The 20,108-nt window shown below is 44.9% G+C and overlaps 2 protein-coding genes across 3 annotated transcripts; both read right to left on the reverse strand.

The window, feature by feature from the left end:
- Positions 1-216: 216 nt before the first annotated feature.
- Positions 217-4,850, reverse strand: LOC146666869 (zinc finger protein 277-like). Of its 2 annotated transcripts, XM_085415001.1 has the most exons (9): positions 4,651-4,850; positions 4,288-4,376; positions 4,092-4,174; positions 3,765-3,856; positions 2,950-3,060; positions 2,452-2,548; positions 1,377-1,419; positions 1,117-1,291; positions 217-922 (listed from the first exon to the last, which is right to left on the reverse strand). In XM_085415001.1, the coding sequence occupies exons 1-9, from the start codon at positions 4,701-4,703 to the stop codon at positions 733-735; spliced, it is 933 nt and encodes a 310-aa protein (XP_085271127.1). In that variant the 5' UTR covers positions 4,704-4,850; the 3' UTR covers positions 217-732. The 2 variants fall into 2 exon arrangements, with proteins under 2 accessions (XP_085271127.1, XP_085271128.1); XM_085415002.1 differs by lacking the exon at positions 2,950-3,060 and having other exon boundaries at positions 4,651-4,781.
- An 8,313-nt stretch (positions 4,851-13,163) lies between these two features.
- LOC146666870 (transmembrane emp24 domain-containing protein 6-like) lies at positions 13,164-18,185 on the reverse strand. Its single transcript, XM_085415000.1, has 4 exons — positions 17,760-18,185; positions 17,409-17,535; positions 15,445-15,617; positions 13,164-15,208 (listed from the first exon to the last, which is right to left on the reverse strand). The coding sequence occupies exons 1-4, from the start codon at positions 18,183-18,185 to the stop codon at positions 14,975-14,977; spliced, it is 960 nt and encodes a 319-aa protein (XP_085271126.1). The 3' UTR covers positions 13,164-14,974.
- Between the last annotated feature and the right edge of the window lie 1,923 nt (positions 18,186-20,108).

The raw sequence follows: 20,108 nt of genomic DNA on the forward strand, positions 1-20,108 counted from the left end.
TGCTGCATGTTCGTGAACGTGAGCCTGGACGCGAAGGACGCGGTGAAAACTCTGAGCGCTGCAGTTCGGCTCCACCATACGGCAGGTGTCGCTCAGCAAAGCGATGCAGAAAAACAACAGAAACGCCAAATAGGACAGATGTTTCAGGCACGAGACGTCCCTGAGCTTTCTGAGGGGACAACAACAACAATAATAATAACAATGTGCAGTAAAACATACACTCATTCTTTTCATTTATTAAGTTCCTGTGTTGTGTTGTTTGTGTTGTGCGTAGTGCCGACGCGGGACAGTTTGCAATTGTGTAGTGCTGTTGTTCTAAGTGTGACTGTGCAATGACAATAAAGAGTCTCTCGTCTCATCTTGACGATGAGCTCGTCCACCACAGCACTGAATCCAGCTCAGTTACAAGTTACAAAAGAAAATCATTTTTACTCGAGTACTAAAATTCATATTCAAGAAAACGCATGTTTCAGCTTCATTGCACGAGGCAGAGCAATTACGTTTCAGCGGACATCATGGCGTCCGCGTGTCCAGCTGTGGAGAGGACTCTTCTTTTGCCTTTCTTATCTTTACTAAGTAGAGACGTACAGGAAATAGTTGAGAGGGAAAGGGCCGGACTCAAACCCGTGCCGCTGCGTTCCAGCCATGTGGGATGTGGTCACCATGAGCTGAGCTCAGCCGACGTCAGAGACGCCTTTGAGTCAAACGTATGACACGTGTCCGTCTGTGGTCCTAGCTGCTGCCTCCTCGCTCCTTCAGCAGCTGCTTGAGGACACTGGACTGTTTCAGCGCTCTCAGGTTAGAGATGTCCTCCGCGATGACCAGGATCTCCTCGCCGCGATGCTCCTCGTCACCGTCGCCTTCCTCGCTGTCAGAGAGCGTGCACAGGAGAGCGTCGTTCTCGTACGTGGGGAAGTAATACCTGCGGAGCGAGACGACGTTTAGTGCTCAGGCTCAAATTAGTCCCAAAAAGGACGCCATTTTCCTCAGCTGATAAAAATACTCCAAATGAAGTGTAAACATCTGTGGCGTTGACCACGTTCATCAGCAGCTGTACGCCAGCTTTAAAGCCCGCGCTCTCATTGGTTAATTCTGCAGGCGCTTCCTTAAACCTACTGCGGCTGGTCCCAGGCGGACATCTCTGGCAGTTTCATCACGTGACCTTCAGCCGCGATGTGACGCAGGGCGTCCGCCCGGCAGTCGAACATCCGCGTGCAGCCGTAGCAGCGGCTCTGATGGATCTGCCGCCGGATGAAGTTCACCAGTTTGACCTGCTGGTAGAACTTGAGGTCTGAGGGAGGACAGAACATTAGAAACACTCAGAAGGAAGAAATAGAAGCAAACTGCGCTCGAATTACCACGGCGATTTCACCCACTGAGCTCGGTCTTAAGGAGGTGGAGGTCGAAGCCGTGAGCCTCCTGCAAACACAAAACAGAAAGATGTCAGGGTCACGCACGCGACGCCCGTTACAGACTTCATAAATAACAAAACCAGAAAGCAGAGAGAAACTTTTCTGCCTCTCAGGTAAACTCGTCACTCGTGAGCACAAACTTAGAGTCACGTTTGGGAAACTGGTTCTGACTTTAAACCAGAACGTTTAATCAACGACAAAATCGGACTGCAGTCGACGTCCAATCCTAGATTTATTTATTGTTCACGAGTGTTAAGTCTAATTGTTGAATGTTGTCATCGTGTTTCTTAAATTTGTACGGTCTGAGTTCAACCTATAGGATCAAGACGTTCCTTTGTCTCTGACCTCTCCAGCCACTCTGTGCTGGGGGAGCTTTTATTGCAGATGCATCCTGACAGATCTGTTGTGAGCTTCCTGCTTTTATGATACACACACACACACACACACACACGTCTTAGAACCATTGGGGGGTTTTACGTGGGAGGTGCTTGTGTTGTATTGTGTATTGTAACTGCCATGTCAATAAATAGCTACGGGGGAAGCTGCTCTTTGAAGGACTTCGGGCCTGAGACAGGACAGGGGCGTGGGCTCCAAGAGCTGGTTCTTGACCAAAGACTTCCCTCGTTAGCGAGTGAAAAACCGGTTGAAGATGTTCTGTTATGTCTTGTTTCCTTCATGATGAATAAGTCTCTAAACTAGCGGGGCCTGTGGAAACACAGACCCAACAACGAGGAAACATTTTTATTTGCTCGTTAAAGTTTTGACAATCATGTATTTATTTGGAAACTTTTCAAAATAAAAGGCGCTTCATTTTAAAAGCTCTTCAGCTTCGGTCCGTCTGTGTGTGAGGGCACTTTCTGAGTAAAATCCATGTTTTGTGCGAACGATGGATTCATATGTTTGCAGAGACCTCAGGAAGCAGATCGTTTCCTGTTAGTGTGCACTGTCTCCGTTCTCCCAGAAGCCTTTGCAGAATCGTTTCAGGGATGAAAAGCAGAAAACGATATTTTCCTTCTCTGAAACTTCTACGTTCCCGTACCTTCATATGCGCGTAGATCTGCTCCAACGTCTCCGATTGGTGATCACAGAACAGACACACTGCAGAGACCGGATGAGCCTGCCAGTCCGACCAATCACTGCGGACGATACAGAGATGACACGAGCAGACATTTACACAGGATCAGAGGAGGACTAGGAAGTGGACTTGATTGAAACTTTTGCATCCAGGCTGACACAGTAAATAAGAATATTATCAGGAGGGACAATCCAAGGTTCAGTATCTGGGATCGAGCCGGGGATCAAACCTCCAACCTTTCGCTGCACCTCCTGATCCACAGCTACCCCGAGCTCACAGCACCTGGTTCAGCACCTGGTTAGCGCTGGAGATCAATTTTTCCTCATGTGATCCTTCAGCGTGGTTTTATCTCGAAACGTTTTCTCGCAGTACAGACACTGCAGACTGAAGCGAGGGGAGCAAAATGAAAAGGCGCGCGAAACAAAACTTAACGCTGTGAATAAAAAGCAACGATTAGCATACCTGTCCAGTTTGTCCTGCAGCGTGTCGAGGAACTCGCTGCAGTAGACGATGTTGTCCGGCAGTCCGATGCTGAAGGAATGCTCTCTGGCCATGTGGTTCAGCAGAGACGACCTGGAAACAGCACGTGGAGCCATTTTTAATAAACAAAAGAAAACATCAGCTGACATCATCACTGTTAGCACTGCGCTGCAGTCCTTTGGGCTTCGTCCAGAAGTTCCCATTTGGACAAGACTTCAAGATCCATGCAGCGTGCCCATAGTGGCAGACAGAGGGAAGCAGCCTCTCTCGCCATGGGCCGCTGCATGTCCAAATGTGAGGAGACCCGGAGCGGACGCGGGTTATGTCTCTCGGCGTCCTCCCGCAATAAGCTGTAGTTGGTGCCCTTTTCAGAGGGAGGCCGAGCATCTGCGAACCAACACAGTGACTGAAAATGGATGGATGGAAGCTTAACTGGAGGTAAGACACAGATCCACACAAGAACTGTGGTAAACACCAGTGAGTCACACCTTCATGCCATTCATGAACCAGCGCACACCTGCACAGGTCTCAGACCTGACCCTTAGCAGGAGAGGAAGAAGGGTGAGGAGCTGCACTGGTCTCAGATCAGCTTCTTGGTTCAGGCTCAGACATGTCACTGAATGATGTTTATGGAATTATGCGTAAAAAGCAGCTTTTTGGGGGTTGGATCATAAGAGATGACTACAGGAAGCAAAGAAGCTTTTAGTCACATGATTTCAGGAAGCTCTACCTTCTGTCTGCTTTAATCTAACACACGTGAGGTTTCCAGGACTGATGGGAATCCCGCGGCGCTTTACCTGTTTCCCGTGAACTCTTCGCTGCAGAACATGCAGAGACGATGGAAGCTGCTGTCGTCTCGCTCCTTCTGCTGCTGCTCCAGGACCTCCTCCTGTGGGAGCACAGAAGAAGAGCTCAGAGGAATTCTTCAGAAAACTACCTCAGAGTGCTCAGATATTTAAAGTGCAGAGGTTACAACGACACAAAGCGTGTCAAATCACTCAAATCTGCAATTTTTCTGATTTTTCCTGATTTTCAGACTTTGCCTCAAAATAAAGTTTAAAAGAAACGAAACTTCCAGCAGCACAAGATTCACTCAGGATGCTCCGAGTGTCACGTCTCCTCACCAGTCGTTTCTGCTGCAGCTTCTCTCGGAGGACTCTGTCTTCTGGAAGGACGTCACACAGCAGGAAGTAGTCCTCCTGCTTCTCTGTCAGGTCAGCGAGGAAGAAGAGTTTTTAATGAGTCATTAATCAGAGCTGGAGGAAGTGTACGTGGTTCACTTTGAAAGGTCAGGTCCTCTGTGGGTTTGAGTGAACTCACCGACTGGGCCCGTGGAGTTGGTTTTGATGACGCTGCAGAAATCTGTGAGCGGCTGCTCGAGGAATCTGCCCTTCCAGTACAGCAAGTACCTGATGGAGGAAACTCGTCAGTAAAAACCGACTCACAGCCAGGTTTACCGGCGCACAGAAACACTTCGTCACGGTTCATAAAAGCAGCACACTAACAGGCGTGGACATGCTGGACTTGTTGTATATATTTATACTTGTAAGGTAAGGGTTTCCCCCCATCACCCCAAATAATTACAGGAAGTCTTTGGTGAAATGATCGAGTTCCAAATGCTAAAAACATCCAAACGTGTTCCCGAGAGTTAAACGAGTGAGCCGGAGCATGTGTGGCTCGTACTTTGGGACGTCTGCGATGAGTTTGACGTCGGCGATGACAAGCTTGTGCTCCATCAGCAGGTGTCTGAGGAGGACGTCTTTCCGCGGCGGTGGGACGGACTCAGAGCAGAACAGGCAGACCAGCGGCTCGGAGCCGGGACATTGAACACCGGAGGGCTGGAGGTGTCAGCCGGCTGATCGGGGAAACACAGCGGCTCCAGAATGCTGTCCTTACCTGAGAAAGCAGAAGAGAGACTACACCTTATATACCACACACACTCTACTCCAGACCAGGTGAGTCAAAACCAAGCGGAAGCGAGAATGTACAGCCTGGCATGAAGAAGCATTTCCCTCTGATCTACAAAAATCTGTCTGTATACAATTATTTTCATCACCCGTGGGGACAAAACTATGATCTAAAAGTAAAAAAATAAATAAATTAATGAATTAAATAACTCATTAATCGAACTCAGACTTTACACGCTGTTAAATCCTGAATAAACTTCACAGCTGTCAGACTGAGTACTGACTGAATATAGAGATTGCTGTATAATCACAGTTAGCAGCCCAGCTATTTCCTAGCCTGCTAGCTTAGCCGGGCGGGTTCCCGCCTGCTTTTCTGATTTTTTTTAGCCTTTTTTCTGCTGATTGTGGATTCCCACAGACTCGGAGAGTCACCGACACCCAAACCTTTGCACGCAGACCACCAGATATCAGCATTAAAGCCGCGGACACGTTTAAAAGGTCACACTTACCGTCTTTACTCGGCTCGCTGGCGGCCATGTCTGGTGTCACGTGGTGCAAATAACACAAACCAAACCAATCGGAGGCCGTAAAATGCCAACGAAGCGCCTTCGCGGACCCCCGGTAAAACACGAATTAGAAAAGGTGCATTCAAGTGGTTCAAGGAAATATAAAAACTCAAGTTTCGATAGCTGAAGGTTAATTAATGTGAATGAAGTTGACTAACATGTAACGTTGGACGTTGTTGCATATATATAGCAAAGAATATAAATCACATGAACACTCAGATCCTCAAGATATACCTGAGCGTGTTCTCTGAACATGAAAGTTTAGTGTTCATAAATCCCCATTTATTAACATTACATTAGCATATGTGTCCTCCCCTCTATTACAAATTTTTAAATGAAACGTTATTTGTGAATGTGTACCATGTGTACAGGTGTAAGGCTCCCTAAAATAAAAGTCTGAAAATAACATTTGAGTTTCTGTACAGGGGGGCACAAGAAGGCTGGATATGGTGCAAATTCTTAAATAAATGACCCAAGTTTTATACGTGAAGTCAGTTTTAAGGTGGAGTGGCTGCTGATGACACACAGCTTGGATTCGGGAATTCACTGGAAGCACGTTGTGGTCAAAGACCACTGGGGGGCACAAACAGCTCAGTGTTCATCCTGCAGTCTGACTCACTCTGTTATTCTCAAAAAAAACCCCCAAAAAACTATAGATAAAAGCAATGACAGCAATACTGCAGAAATAATAAACCTTTCTCCCTTTAAGCACAGAATGAAAATATGAAAACACACTGTCAGCTGTTTTTTTTAAATATTGCAAATACATACATGATGTGATGTCATGCCATGGTGATAATCTCATATATGACACGTTATTATGACTCTGTAATCACCGAAAAGTGCTCACAGTCAGTCTTTGTGACTGCAGTTTGTTAGTCCAGCATAAAGAACAAAGTATTTCACAAACACTTTTAACCAGTATATAAAAAAATATTTTGAGTTTTAAAAGTTCATGTTCACTGGCGCACACACTACCAGACACTCCTTCTCCATGCTTCATGGTGGGAACCATGCATGTAGAGACCATCGTTCACCTTTGTGGAACCAAAGATCTCAGATTTGGACTCATCACACCAAAGCACAGATGGTCTAATGTCCATTCCCTGTGTTTCTTGGCCCAAACTAATCTCCTCTGCTTGCTATTTGACCATAAAGGCCTGATTCACACAGTCTCCTCTGAACAGCTGATGTAGAGTGTGTCTGTTACTGGAGCTCTATGTGGCATTTATCTGCGCTCTGATCTGAGTAGCTGTTAACTTGTGATTTCTGAGGCTGGTGGATGAATGTATCCTCAGCAGCAGAGGGGACTCTGGCTCTTGCTTTCCTGGGGCGGTCCTCGTGTGAGCCAGTTTCTTTGTAGCGCTTTATGGTTTTTGTGAAGTTTTTGCAATTTCCTGGATTGACTGACCTTCAGTTCTTAAAGAAATGACAGACTGTTGTTTCCTTCGCTGATTGGTTCTTGCCATAATATGAATTCTAACAGTTGTCAAATAGAGCTGTCAGCTGTGTACTAGGCCTGCACAATAAATAAAAAATTTATTGTCATCGCAATATCAGCCTGTGCGATGGGCCCATTGCAAAAGACGGCGCAAACTGCGATAATTGGGTACCTTAAAATGTTTACGCACGTGCTTTAAAGAATTTGCCAATCAAAGAAACCCCTTTACACATTTGACCAGTCGAACAGAGCCCTTCACGGCATTAACCAATCAAATGGATTAGAGGCCCGCCTCCTATGTAGGTGGGGAGCGAACAACGCTGCAGCGACGAGTCGGAGTTGTAATGGCTGAGAGCGAGACGCATGACGAGAACGCTACTGACTATGAACTCGTGGCTAAAAAATAGTACCTCGCTTATTTGGAGGTACTTTGGATTTGGTAAAGACGACGTTCTCCAAACACAGGTGCTCTGCAAAACTTGCCGAACACTCGTGGCAACCACCAGAGGAAACACGACTCCACCATCATCTTCAACACGACCACAGAGAACTGTTTGAAGAGTTCCAGAAAGACAGGGCTAGCTAATGTTGCTAATGTTAAGACAAAGAGCGCCGCAGTCCAACGGCCGTCTCTGTATCCGAGTTTTTCAAGTGGAACTCCTTATGAGAAAACGTGGAAGCGCTACAAAGAAATAACAGAGGCCATTACACATTTTTTGACAAAGACATGATGCCTATAAATACAGTTAGCAGAGGCGGCTTCACCAGTCTGATACATAAAGTGGACCGGAGATACCGCATCCCCTCAGGAAACTACTTTTCCCATGTCGCCATTCCACAAATGTACGAAACATGCCGCAAGACTAGGGTGGGTTTTAATAATCGATTCATCGATTAATATCGATTCTGGCTTGGATAACGTGATATCGATTCATTAAAATCCTGAATTGATTTTTTTAATATAAATGTATTTTGCCTGAAATTCCAGAATCTCAGGTGAAACTTCACAAAATTTTGACAACCACCAAACATTTAAAACAGTGAATGAGAGCAGGAACACAGATTCTGCACAGAGACGTAAACACAAAGCGCCGACGGATCAGGATCAGTGAGATATGACTTTCTCACCCGACGGCACGGACACGCTCGGGGCTGAAAGCCGACAGCTCGCTGATTCTGATGTTTCGGCGGGTCCGCGCTTTGTGTTCACGCCGTTTTTGCACAGATTCTAAAGCTGTTAGTTTGATCTCTCTCCAAACAATATTGACCGAACCAGCAGCAAAAGAAGATCCAAACTACGCTTCACATAAACATCGTCATGGATTCACTCTGACTGTTGCTGTTTTGCTTCCACCAGGATAAAATCACACTTCATGCACAGCTCTCTCTCTCTCTCTGTACTTCAAGAACAGTTTCCCGTCTGTCCCCGAAATCTGTTTTCTGCATTATTCGCTTGGTTGTTACGCACAAGTCTACCGTTGTTTACAGCCTGTCGGCCGATGTTTTTTTTACTTACTTCCAAAAAGAAAACCTAATTTCTGCCGTTCAACAGGCTTCTGAACAAATGTAAACTTTTTAAAATTATGCAAAACGCTGTCTCTAATAAAACCGCTGTAACTTCAGAGACAATGTTCATAAGCTGGTTAATGGTTTTCTTTCTTTTTTGATGTACTGCAGAATATTTTTATAAAATCCAGGCCAGGAAAACCACCTTCATGTGTTTCTGTGTTTTATCTTCAGCTACTTTGACACAAAGGCCTCTGCTGTGACGCTCACACCTGTGATAAAGTCTGGAAAGTGTCAGCTTCCTTTTTATAGATACAAAAATATGTAAATGTACTGATCTGAATTATAATCTGACTGAGGCAAAATTTCCCAGATTTAAATCGAATCGAATCAAATTGAATCGAATCGTGTATCGAATCGATTCAGGACCTTGTGAATCGGATTCGAATCCATTCTAGAAATCATGGACGATACCCAGCCCTACACAAGACCGTCACATTTGAACTGAGCCAAGCTGAAAACTACGCTACAGACCTATGATCAAGTCGTACAACGGAGCCATATATGAGTTTCACAGTGCTCTTCCTCACCGAAGACTTTGAACTGAAAACACGGTGTCTAGAGACTGTGTGTTTTCCAAACTCTCACACTAGTGAAAATATAGCCCGTGTATTACGTGAGGTGCTGGCCAGCTGGGATCTTAAAGAAGACCCAAAAATTTTTATGGGGGCAATGTTTCAATGTTAAAGTGCACTTTGTTGTTACACTGCTAATACGGCAGCTTTCTTTAAATAAAACTGTTGCAGTAAAACGGAAATTATGTATTCGGGGTTTTTTGTTTGTTTTGCTATTTATTTTATCGTAAGTCATATCGTTATCGCAATATTGATCGCAGTTATCGCACATCGCAGGGTTTCCTGATATCGTGCAGCACTACTGCGTGCCACCCTGACTTCTAGTCCCAACCAGATTCAGAAGGCAAGAAATTCCAGGATTCCAGCTTTGGAGTTAACACACCTGTGAAGTGAAACCATGTCAGGTGACTACAGCATGAAGCTCGCTGAGAGAAGGCCGAGGGTTTAATTCCATGTGTTCATCCATAGTTTTGATGCCTCCAGTGAAAATCTGTAAATAGTCATTAAAATAAAGAAGAACCAAATATAAATATTATATATTTGTGATTGTTATTTATGTTTTTGCATATTTCAGTACTTATTTTTGAGAATTTCTTGTTCTATTAATTGTAGTTATTTGTAATGTTTTACTCGTTGTTTGGTAGCATGCTGCAATACTGAGACCTGAGAATGTCACGGTCTGTGTGGCAGACTGTGGGGGAGAAAGGACCTAAATGCTGGACTCTGTGCAGTAAACAGTGCGTTGATTTACAGTGAAGTAAATGTAACACACAACAAATCTCCAGTGCGCTCCCACGACTCCCGTGTCGCGCCTTCTCCCAAGTGTCTGTACTCTGCTCCCGAGTCTCCGCACTCTCCGTGCAAAAACAAAATCCTCTAGCAAACAGAGCCCCTAATCCCAACGGTTTCAAAGTCCGACCGCACGTCCAGCAGCGCTGTCAAAACAGTCCCCAAAAAACTGAAAAAATCAACCGCAGTTCTGCCACAGTTTTGGCAGCCGGCCCGATGGACGGTGACGGCAGGAAAACAGCTCGAGCGGCCTGCCACAGGTCTGGCAGCTGTGGCATAGCAGTTCTGGTGGCCGGCCAGTGATCTGATGACAGCCCTGTAGTAGGTCCAGCCACGTAAGAGCTCCGATGGCCCATGGCGAAGCACTGCAGGTGGTTTGTGACACGCAGGCCGTGCTGGTGTGGCAGCTGCAGGCAGTGGAAATGATGGTGGTGTAGCAGCCACTGGGGGTAGATTGGACGGTGATGCAGCAGCAACAGGTAGGTAAAGTGATGGTGGCGTGGTTATGGCAGGCGGTTGAGCAGGTGAGGTCTCCAACATCATAGACACAGGAACAGCAGCACAATGCAGAAACAAACACATATCATATAACAAGAGTCATAAATGCTCATGGACCCTGGGTCGCTCAGACCCAGGTCCTGGACAGAGAATCTGTTTTTCATTCATATCATGTCAAATGGCTGAATGACAGTGAAGCTGAGTCTGAGCTCTCTTCTGCTTTAGTCATTTGTGGCACAAATTTAAAAAGTTTCTGGAAACATCCCTCAGAGGTTTTGGTCCATGTTGACATGACATCATCACACAGCTGCTCCAGATCCATGATGTGAATTTCCTGTTCAACCAAATTACATTCAACTCAGTTCACTTTTATTTATACAGCAAAAACAACAACAGTTGCCTCCAGGTACTTTATATTGTAGAGTAAGAACCTTATGATAATAAAGAGACAAAAGAGAAACTCCAACAATGACATGTGAGCAGCACTTTGGCGACAGTGGGAAGGAAAAACTCCCTTTTAACAGGAAGAAACCTCCAGCAGAACCAGGCTCAGGGAGGGGCGGGGCCATCTGCTGTGATTGGTTGGGGTGAGAGAAGGAAGACAGGATAAAGACATGCTGTGGAAGAGAGACAGAGGTTAATAACAGATATGATTCAATGCAGAGAGGTCTGTTAATACATAGTGAGTGAAGAAGAAACACCCAGTGCATCATGGGAATCCCCGGCAGCCTACATCTATTGCAACATAACTAAGGGAGGATTCAGGGTCACCTGGTCCAGCCCTAACTATATGCTTTAGCAAAAAGGAAAGTTTGAAGCCTAATCTTAAAAGTAGAGATAGTGTCTGTCTCCTGAATCCAAACTGGAAGCTGGTTCCACAGAAGAGGGGCCTGAAAACTGAAGGCTCTGCCTCCCATTCTACTTTTAAATACTCTAGGAACAACAAGTAGGCCTGCAGAGCGAGAGCGAAGTGCTCTAATAGGGTGATATGGTACTGTGGGGTCATACATACTAAGTATGATTTAGTCTGATGCTTGCAGTGTTAGTGCAAACAAAATGGAAGGAAACAATAATCAAAGCAATCTGGATTCTTCCAGCAGTGTCACTAACACAGATGTAGTGATGGACAGGTGTGACACAGATGTTTCTGATGCCCCTCGTGGTTCTGTCAGGACATCATTAGAGTGACATGAAAACCTTCAGATGTTATGATGTTACTCTTTCAAACCCTTTCACCACCCTCTCTCTCCCTCTGGAGGTGGTGCTCTCTCGGCCTCCCTGCGGCTCCTCGTTCTGCTCGAGCAGGCCGCTCAGGTGCGCTCAGGTGCTGCATTATTCACACCGAGCCCGGGGGCTCTAATTAAACCCTGGAGAGAATTGGAATCGTATGCCCTTTTGTTTAAGTGCGCTTTTCACTTCTCTATGTGCACGGCGCTGTTGTACTACCGTGGCAGTATAATCATGGTCAAAACCGATGGGTTTGTCTTTGACGAGGATCTTCTTCTGCCATGCGTTTCTGAGGACGGTTTCCTTTGTTTTGAACGGAAGAAAACAGACGACAATGGAACGGAGAGCGGCATCAGCACCTGGCTTAGGACCGAGGGATCGGTGAGCCCGTTGTATTTGTGGGTCAGTGCCATCAGGTATTAGTCTCTCTCTTCTGATCACATTTTCAACAAAGCTCATTACCGAACTGCCCTCTTCTCCTTCTCCTTCTCGATCTAGACTCAAGGTCTTCTAGCCTTTCGGTTAGTTTCCTTTGCTCCATTAGCGATTGTCTCAGTGCGTCATAGGCCACCGCTGACCAGCTTTCAAGCCCCGCCACTCGTGTTTCGGCTTCCTCGAGTTTCTCGCCGTGTTCTTGGAGCGCTAGCTTGTTAGCCGATAGCTGTTGGTTTGTGTCTTCTTTGAATTTCTTTAGGTCGTCTTTCAACTCACGCCTGAGGTCTTCTTTGAATGCGTCGAAGTCAGCTTTCATCTCCGTCCGGAGGTCAAAGATTTGTTGGCTGATATTTTTAATGCCCTCTTGCAAAGATTCGAGATTGGCCCCCTCGCCATTTTCTTCATCTGACACACAGACACAGTTACTCCTGAGCTCCTAATTGTCCCTCAAACCTGATTCAGGGATCCACTCCTCTACTTCACTGTCCTCACTTTCTGAGGACAGAAAGTGCACATTCCCTTGGTTTCCCTCCATAAAAGGTTTTTTACATCCATGTCCTGTAATTATGAGTAGATTGTAAAGTAATAAACATTGACTATGATCATATAAATGCACACAAACACATCTCTACACGCAAATGCAAATGCATTACTGTATATTGCCTGAAAAAAATTGGGCTAACTGCACAGTGTTGTCTTGAGGCAACAAATGAAAATTAACAGTTTTACTGTATAAATAAATTTTAGTGGCTACAGGAAGAGGGTGATAGACTGTCTGAAGCAGTTAGAACAAGACAAGGCTATTGACCGGACCTCATACCACAGGCTGTACCCAGGGGAATCTACACCAACCACTATGGTTTACCAAAAATACATAAACAGGGTGCACCTTTAAGACCAATTGTCTGCATGATCAACTCAGTCACCTATAACATCTCCAAGTTTCTGGCTTCAATCCTCAACCTGCTGGTGGGCAGCTCTGAACACCACACTCAGAACACCTGGAAGTCAAGGTCAAAACCTTTTTTTAATGTAAAAGTGTTTTCGGAAATATTATTTTGTTGTTGATGTTGTAAATGTGATTTGCACTTCCCAGCCACCGTAGGAATCATACTTGTTATTAATCTCTGTCTCTCTTCCACAGCATGTCTTTATCCTGTCTTCCTTCTCTCTCCCCAACAGGTCGCAGCAGATGGCCCCGCCCCTCCCTGAGCCTGGTTCTGCCGGAGGTTTCTTCCTGTTAAAAGGGAGTTTTTCTTCCCACTGTCGCCAAAGTGCTTGCTCACAGGGTCATATGATTTTACCTTACAATATCCTGGGGGCGATCGTGGCTCAAGAGTTGGGAATTCGCCTTGTAACCGGTTTGAGCCCCGGCTCGGACAGTCTCGGTCGTTGTGTCCTTGGGACACTTCACCCACCGGGCCCTCTGCCTACCGCTGGCGCCAGTGTTCGGCAGCCTCGCCTCTATCAGTGCGCCCCAGGCTACAACGTAGCTGCCATCACCAGTGTGTGAATGGGTGGATGACTGGATGTGTAAAGTGCTTTGGGGTCCTTAGGGACTAGTAAAGCGCTATATAAATACAGGCCATTTACCATTTACAATATAAAGCACCTTGAGGTGACTGTTGTTGTGATTTGGTGCTATATAAATAAGATTAAATTGAATTGAATACAGATGCCTGCAAAATACTATCGTCCTCATTTTAGGTTTGACAGCATTTCTAGTAGATAATGGCTTGAGATTGAATTGAGGCTGTGGCTTGGGGAAGGCCTCAGAGGGGACTGGAGGCAGGTCCCAGGCTGTGCAGATACTAATGAGAAGTGAAAGGCTTGAAAAGGCGAGATGGGTGGGGCATGGAAACAATAATGAACAGGTTATAGTGCCTGTTATAGGTTATAGGGCAGGCGACATATATAGACATAGGAGAGGAAGTGACGTGTATGGAGGTGTGGTCCCACTCCTGAAATTCAGATCAATTATAACTGCAGTGTTCAGTCTGGGTCATTATTATGTATAAAGTCTGAAGTCACACATAAATGCTGGATCTGGTAACATTTTAACAGGAAACCACAATTCCAGGTTCTACCAGCACACTTTATCAACAAAGTGACATTAACCACTGATTTCTGGACTTTACAGTTTTTCAAACCTCAACCTTGAAATTTTGTTTTGTTAACATTTAAAGACTAACCACCCCTGCATTTTTAAAACATGCGGTCAGTTTTATTATACTTGGCTTCTAGTCTACTTCCTTAAGCAACATCTGCCTCTAGATGAACTTGTTCTGCTCCTCTGTCTTTCCCATCATATATTTTGTGTTCTGGTGGTGGATGTTCATGTGAAACATGGTTTAACATCTTTTATTTTACATTTTTAATAATAATGCCAGTGCATGTAAGCTAAAAGCTCAGGCTGCTCGAAACACTCAAATTTGCAGTTTATTTGGTCCTTGGAGTTTAATGTCATACAGAGCAGATGTGAACACAGAAGCCCCATAACCTACTGGCAACACAGTCTACTCATATTGTGTCACAAAGGCCCAGAGACCTGTAGGAAACCATTGAACCACCAATCATTCCCAACCCGTTGTAAGTGCTTGGTGATTAGCTGCTATTGCCCCGTCATGCTGGCCTAGAGACCGGTCCTTAACCCCTCGCCAACCGCCCATTGCTATGCCAACGTGTAGATTCTGCAAACAGCTGATGAATGGTTTCTGGAGAGTACTGGTAGCTATCAGTATAATATGTTTACATATTTTTAAAATCACCATCACATATATGTTATTGTTTTTATTTGTTATCAAACTGTATCAATGCAGTATATTGTGAAAAAAAAACGTGTTAAGATAACTGATCGAGTCTGTTTGGAAAAGCATCACAAAGTCTCAACATGATTATTTCTAATATTTATTCATTCAAAGAGAAAGAACCATCACTGCTTTTCAATTTGTTCGTGTCTGCCTTTCCTCCACAAAACATCCAGACATTTTTATTTTTAGTCTATCAGCATCGAGGCTTCTCGCCCTCTGTGCCGGTATTGTTGACAAAGAGGCTTTTGAGGAAGAGTAGCTGCAGGTACCCAGAGGTGACGATGAGGAGGCTGAGGGCCATCGACCACCAGGTGATGTACTTTGAGTTGGACTGCAGCAGGAAGTAGTCTACGCTCTTTCTCATCCGACTGAAGCCGTAGTGCCGGAACATGTGAAAGACGTAGGTCTCCACTTTGTGGGTCGTAGTCTGACACAGCAGAACAGACGCAGGTATAAAAATCTGTTTATTCACTTTTGATGTGTCAAACTCCAACAATCCCGCCTCTGCTACCAGTTACTGTTTTTAATTCATTTTGTGAAACACTTTGAACTTAAGTGTGAAGTTTAAATACATTTGACTTGTTTTGGCTCACCAACTGCTGTCAGTACTGCCACAGACACCACAACACTATAACAACTGTAACAGCAGGTAGCTATGTGTACCTCGATGACGCTCAGTGTGTTGTTCAGCTCTTTGCTGATCTCCTCCTTCTTCTTCTCCTCCTCCTCGCTCTTTGAGGGATCTTGGTAGGTGTCATAGTAAACACCAAAGCTGAGGGAAACCTGCATCGAGCCGAAACGGTTGTGGAAGTTGCTGAAGCACATCTGATAGAAACCTGGAAGTAGACAAGTCAAGATGTTTTTCTTTTTTTTTTTCCATATAGCACAGTTAAAAGTAACACAGCAAACACAAAATGTTTTCCAGTTAAAGCAAACCTATTACGTATCGCAGAATCCTGTGAAAATTGAGTTTATCCTTAATGTTTCCATAGGAATTAAAATCAGTTGTATTTGATTGGTGTATCCAACGGCAGATGTGAGAACCTTTGCAAATGCAGACGTTTTTGCAGTTTGCTGGTCTGCAGCATTCAGTTGTGTGTTAACACAATACTACAATCATCTCAGGAGTGGATGTTCCAGCAAATTCAACCTAAGACCATCCAAACGCTCAGAAAAACTGCAAAACCCCAAGAATTCTCATTCTCAGACTCTACAGGCCTCATGTTAAATGTTAAAGTTCATGAGAGTACAAATAGAAACAGACGGAACAAGTGTGACTTGTTTGGAAGGGTTACCAGGAGGAAGCCTCTTCTCTTTAACTGAACATTGCAGCAACGCTCAGGTTCCTTTGGACAGACAAAACCAAAGTGGACATGTTTGTCCATAAAGGAGAAAACGAAACATGTCAGACCAGCTGTCAGCACTGTGGTGGAGGGATGATGATCTGGGCTCCGTGCAGTGACTCAGTAAACCATGAACTCCTCTGTATACAAATGTATTCTAGAGTCAGATGTGAGGCCATCAGCCACAGGACGATGATACCAAGAAGAGTGCCAAACCTCCAAAAGAAAAAGAATCAAAGTGGTGCAATGCTCCAGCCAGTCCAGACCTCAGCCTGACGGAGAAGCTGTGGTGGGACCTTCAGAGAACGGTGCCGAAACCGACTGAAGAGTTGAGTCTCAATGATGAGACTAATAACATCTACAGAAGCGGTCCCCAACCCCCGGGCCTCGGACCGGTACCGGTCCGTGAGTCGTGTGGTACCGGGCCGCGAGAGTTGAGGCTCAGGTGTGAAATGTCTGGTTTTCAGGGTTTTTATCGGTTTTCAGTGTTATTTTGTTATCGTTTTTATCGTTTACTCGGTTTTCCTGGGTCTTTCCACGTGTGTTATGAATAAATTTTCTTTTTTTCGGTACCGGTACTAGTTTTATTTTGTTGTATTTATCCATGACACCTTAAAGGCCGGTCCGTGAAAATATTGTCGAGCATAAACCGGTCCGTGGCGCAAAAAAGGTTGGAGACCGCTGATCTACAGGGTGCACGCACGAGGCATTGACGATGACGTGACAATGAGCAGAGACAAATAAATAATGACAGGATGAGAAACAGGTGAAAACATGGCTGGAAGAAACTAAAGAAACAGGAAGTACACTCCACATAACGAGCACAGGACAAAAGACTATCATAATAAAACAGGAAACAGACACAGGAAAACTAAACACTAACAAAATGTCCAAACTTAAAACACTGGCACCACCCAGGCACCATTACAGAAAAACATGATGAAAATTAGAAGATTTTATTGAACATTTCTGTAAAACTCCTGCAGGGTGAGATGCAGTGGGACGACCTGTATCATGAGAATAAAAGATGAAATCTCAATGGAAATCTCAAATGCTAATCTACCAGCTAACGCTAACAAGGTGTTTTTGTGTTTTAATAATTATTTGGCTGCTCACCTTTAAAACATGTATCTCTCTGACTTTACATCCTCTACGAGAGTTTGTGTTGTATCAACATTTAATGTTAAAGTGAATATCTAGACATAATTTCCTACAATCTGTTCATCGCATTCAGCTGAAGTGAAATAACAGCATGGAAGAGCTATCCATCAGACAGACAGCTACCTGATTCTGCAGCCTCAAAGTTGATCTGGCCCTTCGCATCATCAACAGTAGACAGCAACAGATCACTCGGAGTGTTGACGGTGACAGACAGGTGTCTGTCATGGCCGACTCCCATCACCCACTGGACCTACAAAACCAATACAGAGTTAAAAACCATACAGAGCGTCCACACACTGCAGGAACGAGCAGCAGCAGCTCTGTCAGTGTAAAATATCCTGTTTGATGTTACCACTGTGAGCTCTTTTCAACAGATGGTACCGATGCTGGTGTCCATGCTAATCTGACATTTGTGGGAAAACAGACTACATGTCAGGTGGCGTCACTTAGCTTGACACAGAGTTTTCTTCTTACCATGAAGTTCAAGTAAAATCTCTCTCCACGGTGAGCAAAGTGCCAGAAACACTCCAACCCAGCAGCAGGAAGCACTATAGCAAAGTCATACTGGTCAGAACCCCAGAACAGCTCCTGGTCTGTGACGTCGGGGCGGGCGTTTGTCTGGGGAACCCCATGAGCTGAGCCCCAAAATAAAAAGCCCAGAAAGAAGCAGGGAATCCAGCACAGCATGTCTAAAACATGGAAGGGTGAGAGTAGAGTCTGTGCTGCAGTTAGATCAAAAATGATTAACCAGCCCTGAAATGTTTCCTCCTCTGCTGGGAAAACTGGACAGGCTGCACAGATGGAAGCACTGCTGATAGAGAGGAAAACCCTGCAGGAGGGAAACTCTCCAGGTGATCCAAACAAATGAACCTTGAAACTTCCACAGACAGATCCCGACATCCTGTGGAGGTTTGGACCACCGGTTCAGTAATATTTGACCATGTGGTGGATGTACATTTAGATTATTCTCATGGCCGTCATTTCAACATTTACATGAATCCATTGATCCACTGGTGAACAGGAAACAGCAGACATATGCCAACAGGAGAGTGGGTGTAGTGCTGAGAAGATGGTCTGATTGATGTTTTACATGATAAAACTTGTTTCCATTCTAGACAAAGATCATAAAGAGAATACAAACAGTATTGTTTAAATGATGGTTTCATTTATAAAGCGAAAAACTTTCCCCAAACCTGCCCTGTGTGCAAAAGTAACTGCCCCCTAAACCTGATCACTGGTTGTTCCACCCTCTGCAGCAGGAAGTGCAGTCACGTGTTTGTGGTCCTGCAGTGAGTCTTTCACATCACTGTGGAGGAATCTTGGTCCACTCTTATTTGGAGGATTGTTGGAATTCAGACACATATTTAAGGTCACGCTGAAGCACCTCAGTCTGATTTCAGTCCAGACTTTGACTCGGGCACTCCAAACACTTCATCTGTTTTTGGACTCATTGAGAGGTGGACGTGCTGCTGATCGTGGTGCTGCTGCATAACTGGAGTGCTTTTGAACTTCAGGGCACAAACTGATGGTCAGACATTCAGGACTGTCAGGTAGAGAGTAGAATTCAAAAGGGTCGAGCCTCTCTTTAAGAAATGTCACTTGTCATCTGCAGCACTCAGTCTGCTTCAGGAAGCGTGCTGCTGCAGTCTGCTGGGGGGCATCATCAGGAACAAGGATGCAAGGAGAGGAGACAAACTAGTGAGGAATGCTGGCTCTATAATTGGAGCTGCCACACACACACAGACACACACACGCAGACACACAGACTCTGTGTGAAGCTCGTCTATATTATCTTTGCTGATCTATCAAACAGCTTAAACGTATTCCTGGTTATATCCTGATCAGTGCTGAGCAGTTAAACATAATTAACTATCAATGAAATCATGTATGAATTATGATTCTGTGATTAACATACACTTCATATCACTTCTCATTTTCAAAATCATGTCGTTTAGCTTTGAAATGTCTGCATTTGTGAATAAAACATTCTCTTAGTAACAACATTTATTTAGATCCAACCATGCAAACTATGATTTTTGCCATTTTTCAAGTGGTCTTAAAGCTTTAATCAGGACTGTATCTGATATCACTTCAGTTTAATGTGAAAAAGCTGCATCAGTGTTTTGCTGGGATGCATCTGCTCCTCTGGCTTTCCTGTTAGCAGTGAGTGCATCGATGTCACAGAGGTTTTAGTGCAGCATAAACTCCAGCACATATTTTTGTCACTCTGGAGCACATTTCAGGAAAATAACAAGAAGTAAATGAAGGAAAGCGACAGAAGCCGACAGGATAAGACGAGCGTCATATCTGAGACAATAACCAGGGCCGGACCGTTTCTGACAGCTGCATCATTTTTATTGTGCAACAACACGGCAGCAGAGGACGGTTTGATTTGGTCTTGGGAATAAATCACTACTGGAAATCACAGGACTCAGATCAACACACGTCTGCTGTCCAGAACCAGGACGACGTGCTGAGATCACGGTGGGCGACAAATGTTCATCAGCAGAACGATGAGACAGAAACACAGAAGAGCCATTTGGAAAGGCAGGAGGTACAGTGCTAACAGGCTGCAAGAAATATAAATACAGACTCACGTCTGTCTCTATCAGTACTTATCATGCAAAAGATACGACACACATGTGTGCAAAGAAGTGTCCAGGTTCATCCTGACCATCAACCTTTCTGACTGAAGGGCATTTCTGCCAGCAGGACTTCAGATATAAGCAGTGACGTGAGCTATAAGACAATAACACTATCAGTCATGGTCTGGCAGTCCCAGAGCACAAAGCTCAGCAGGACATAAACAGCGTGGAGTCATCA

This window comes from Rhamphochromis longiceps, linkage group LG7, assembly GCF_057381845.1.
Source record: "Rhamphochromis longiceps isolate RC_006_pf linkage group LG7, R_longiceps_female_GT1.1, whole genome shotgun sequence".
Lineage (NCBI taxonomy): Eukaryota > Metazoa > Chordata > Actinopteri > Cichliformes > Cichlidae > Rhamphochromis > Rhamphochromis longiceps.

Coding starts and splice junctions, on each gene's coding strand:
- LOC146666869 (XM_085415001.1), bottom strand. CDS start 4,703: ATGGAGCACAAGCTTGTCATCGCCGACGTCAAACTCATCGCAGACGTC. Junction 3,857..4,091: donor AGCTGCAGCAGAAACGACTG/GTGAGGAGACGT, acceptor GTGCTCCCACAG/GAGGAGGTCCTGGAGCAGCA. Junction 1,420..2,451: donor AGATCTACGCGCATATGAAG/GTACGGGAACGT, acceptor TTGTGTTTGCAG/GAGGCTCACGGCTTCGACCT.
- LOC146666870 (XM_085415000.1), bottom strand. CDS start 18,185: ATGTCGGGATCTGTCTGTGGAAGTTTCAAGGTTCATTTGTTTGGATCA. Junction 17,536..17,759: donor GATTTTACTTGAACTTCATG/GTAAGAAGAAAA, acceptor TTGGTTTTGTAG/GTCCAGTGGGTGATGGGAGT. Junction 15,209..15,444: donor ACACACTGAGCGTCATCGAG/GTACACATAGCT, acceptor CTGCTGTGTCAG/ACTACGACCCACAAAGTGGA.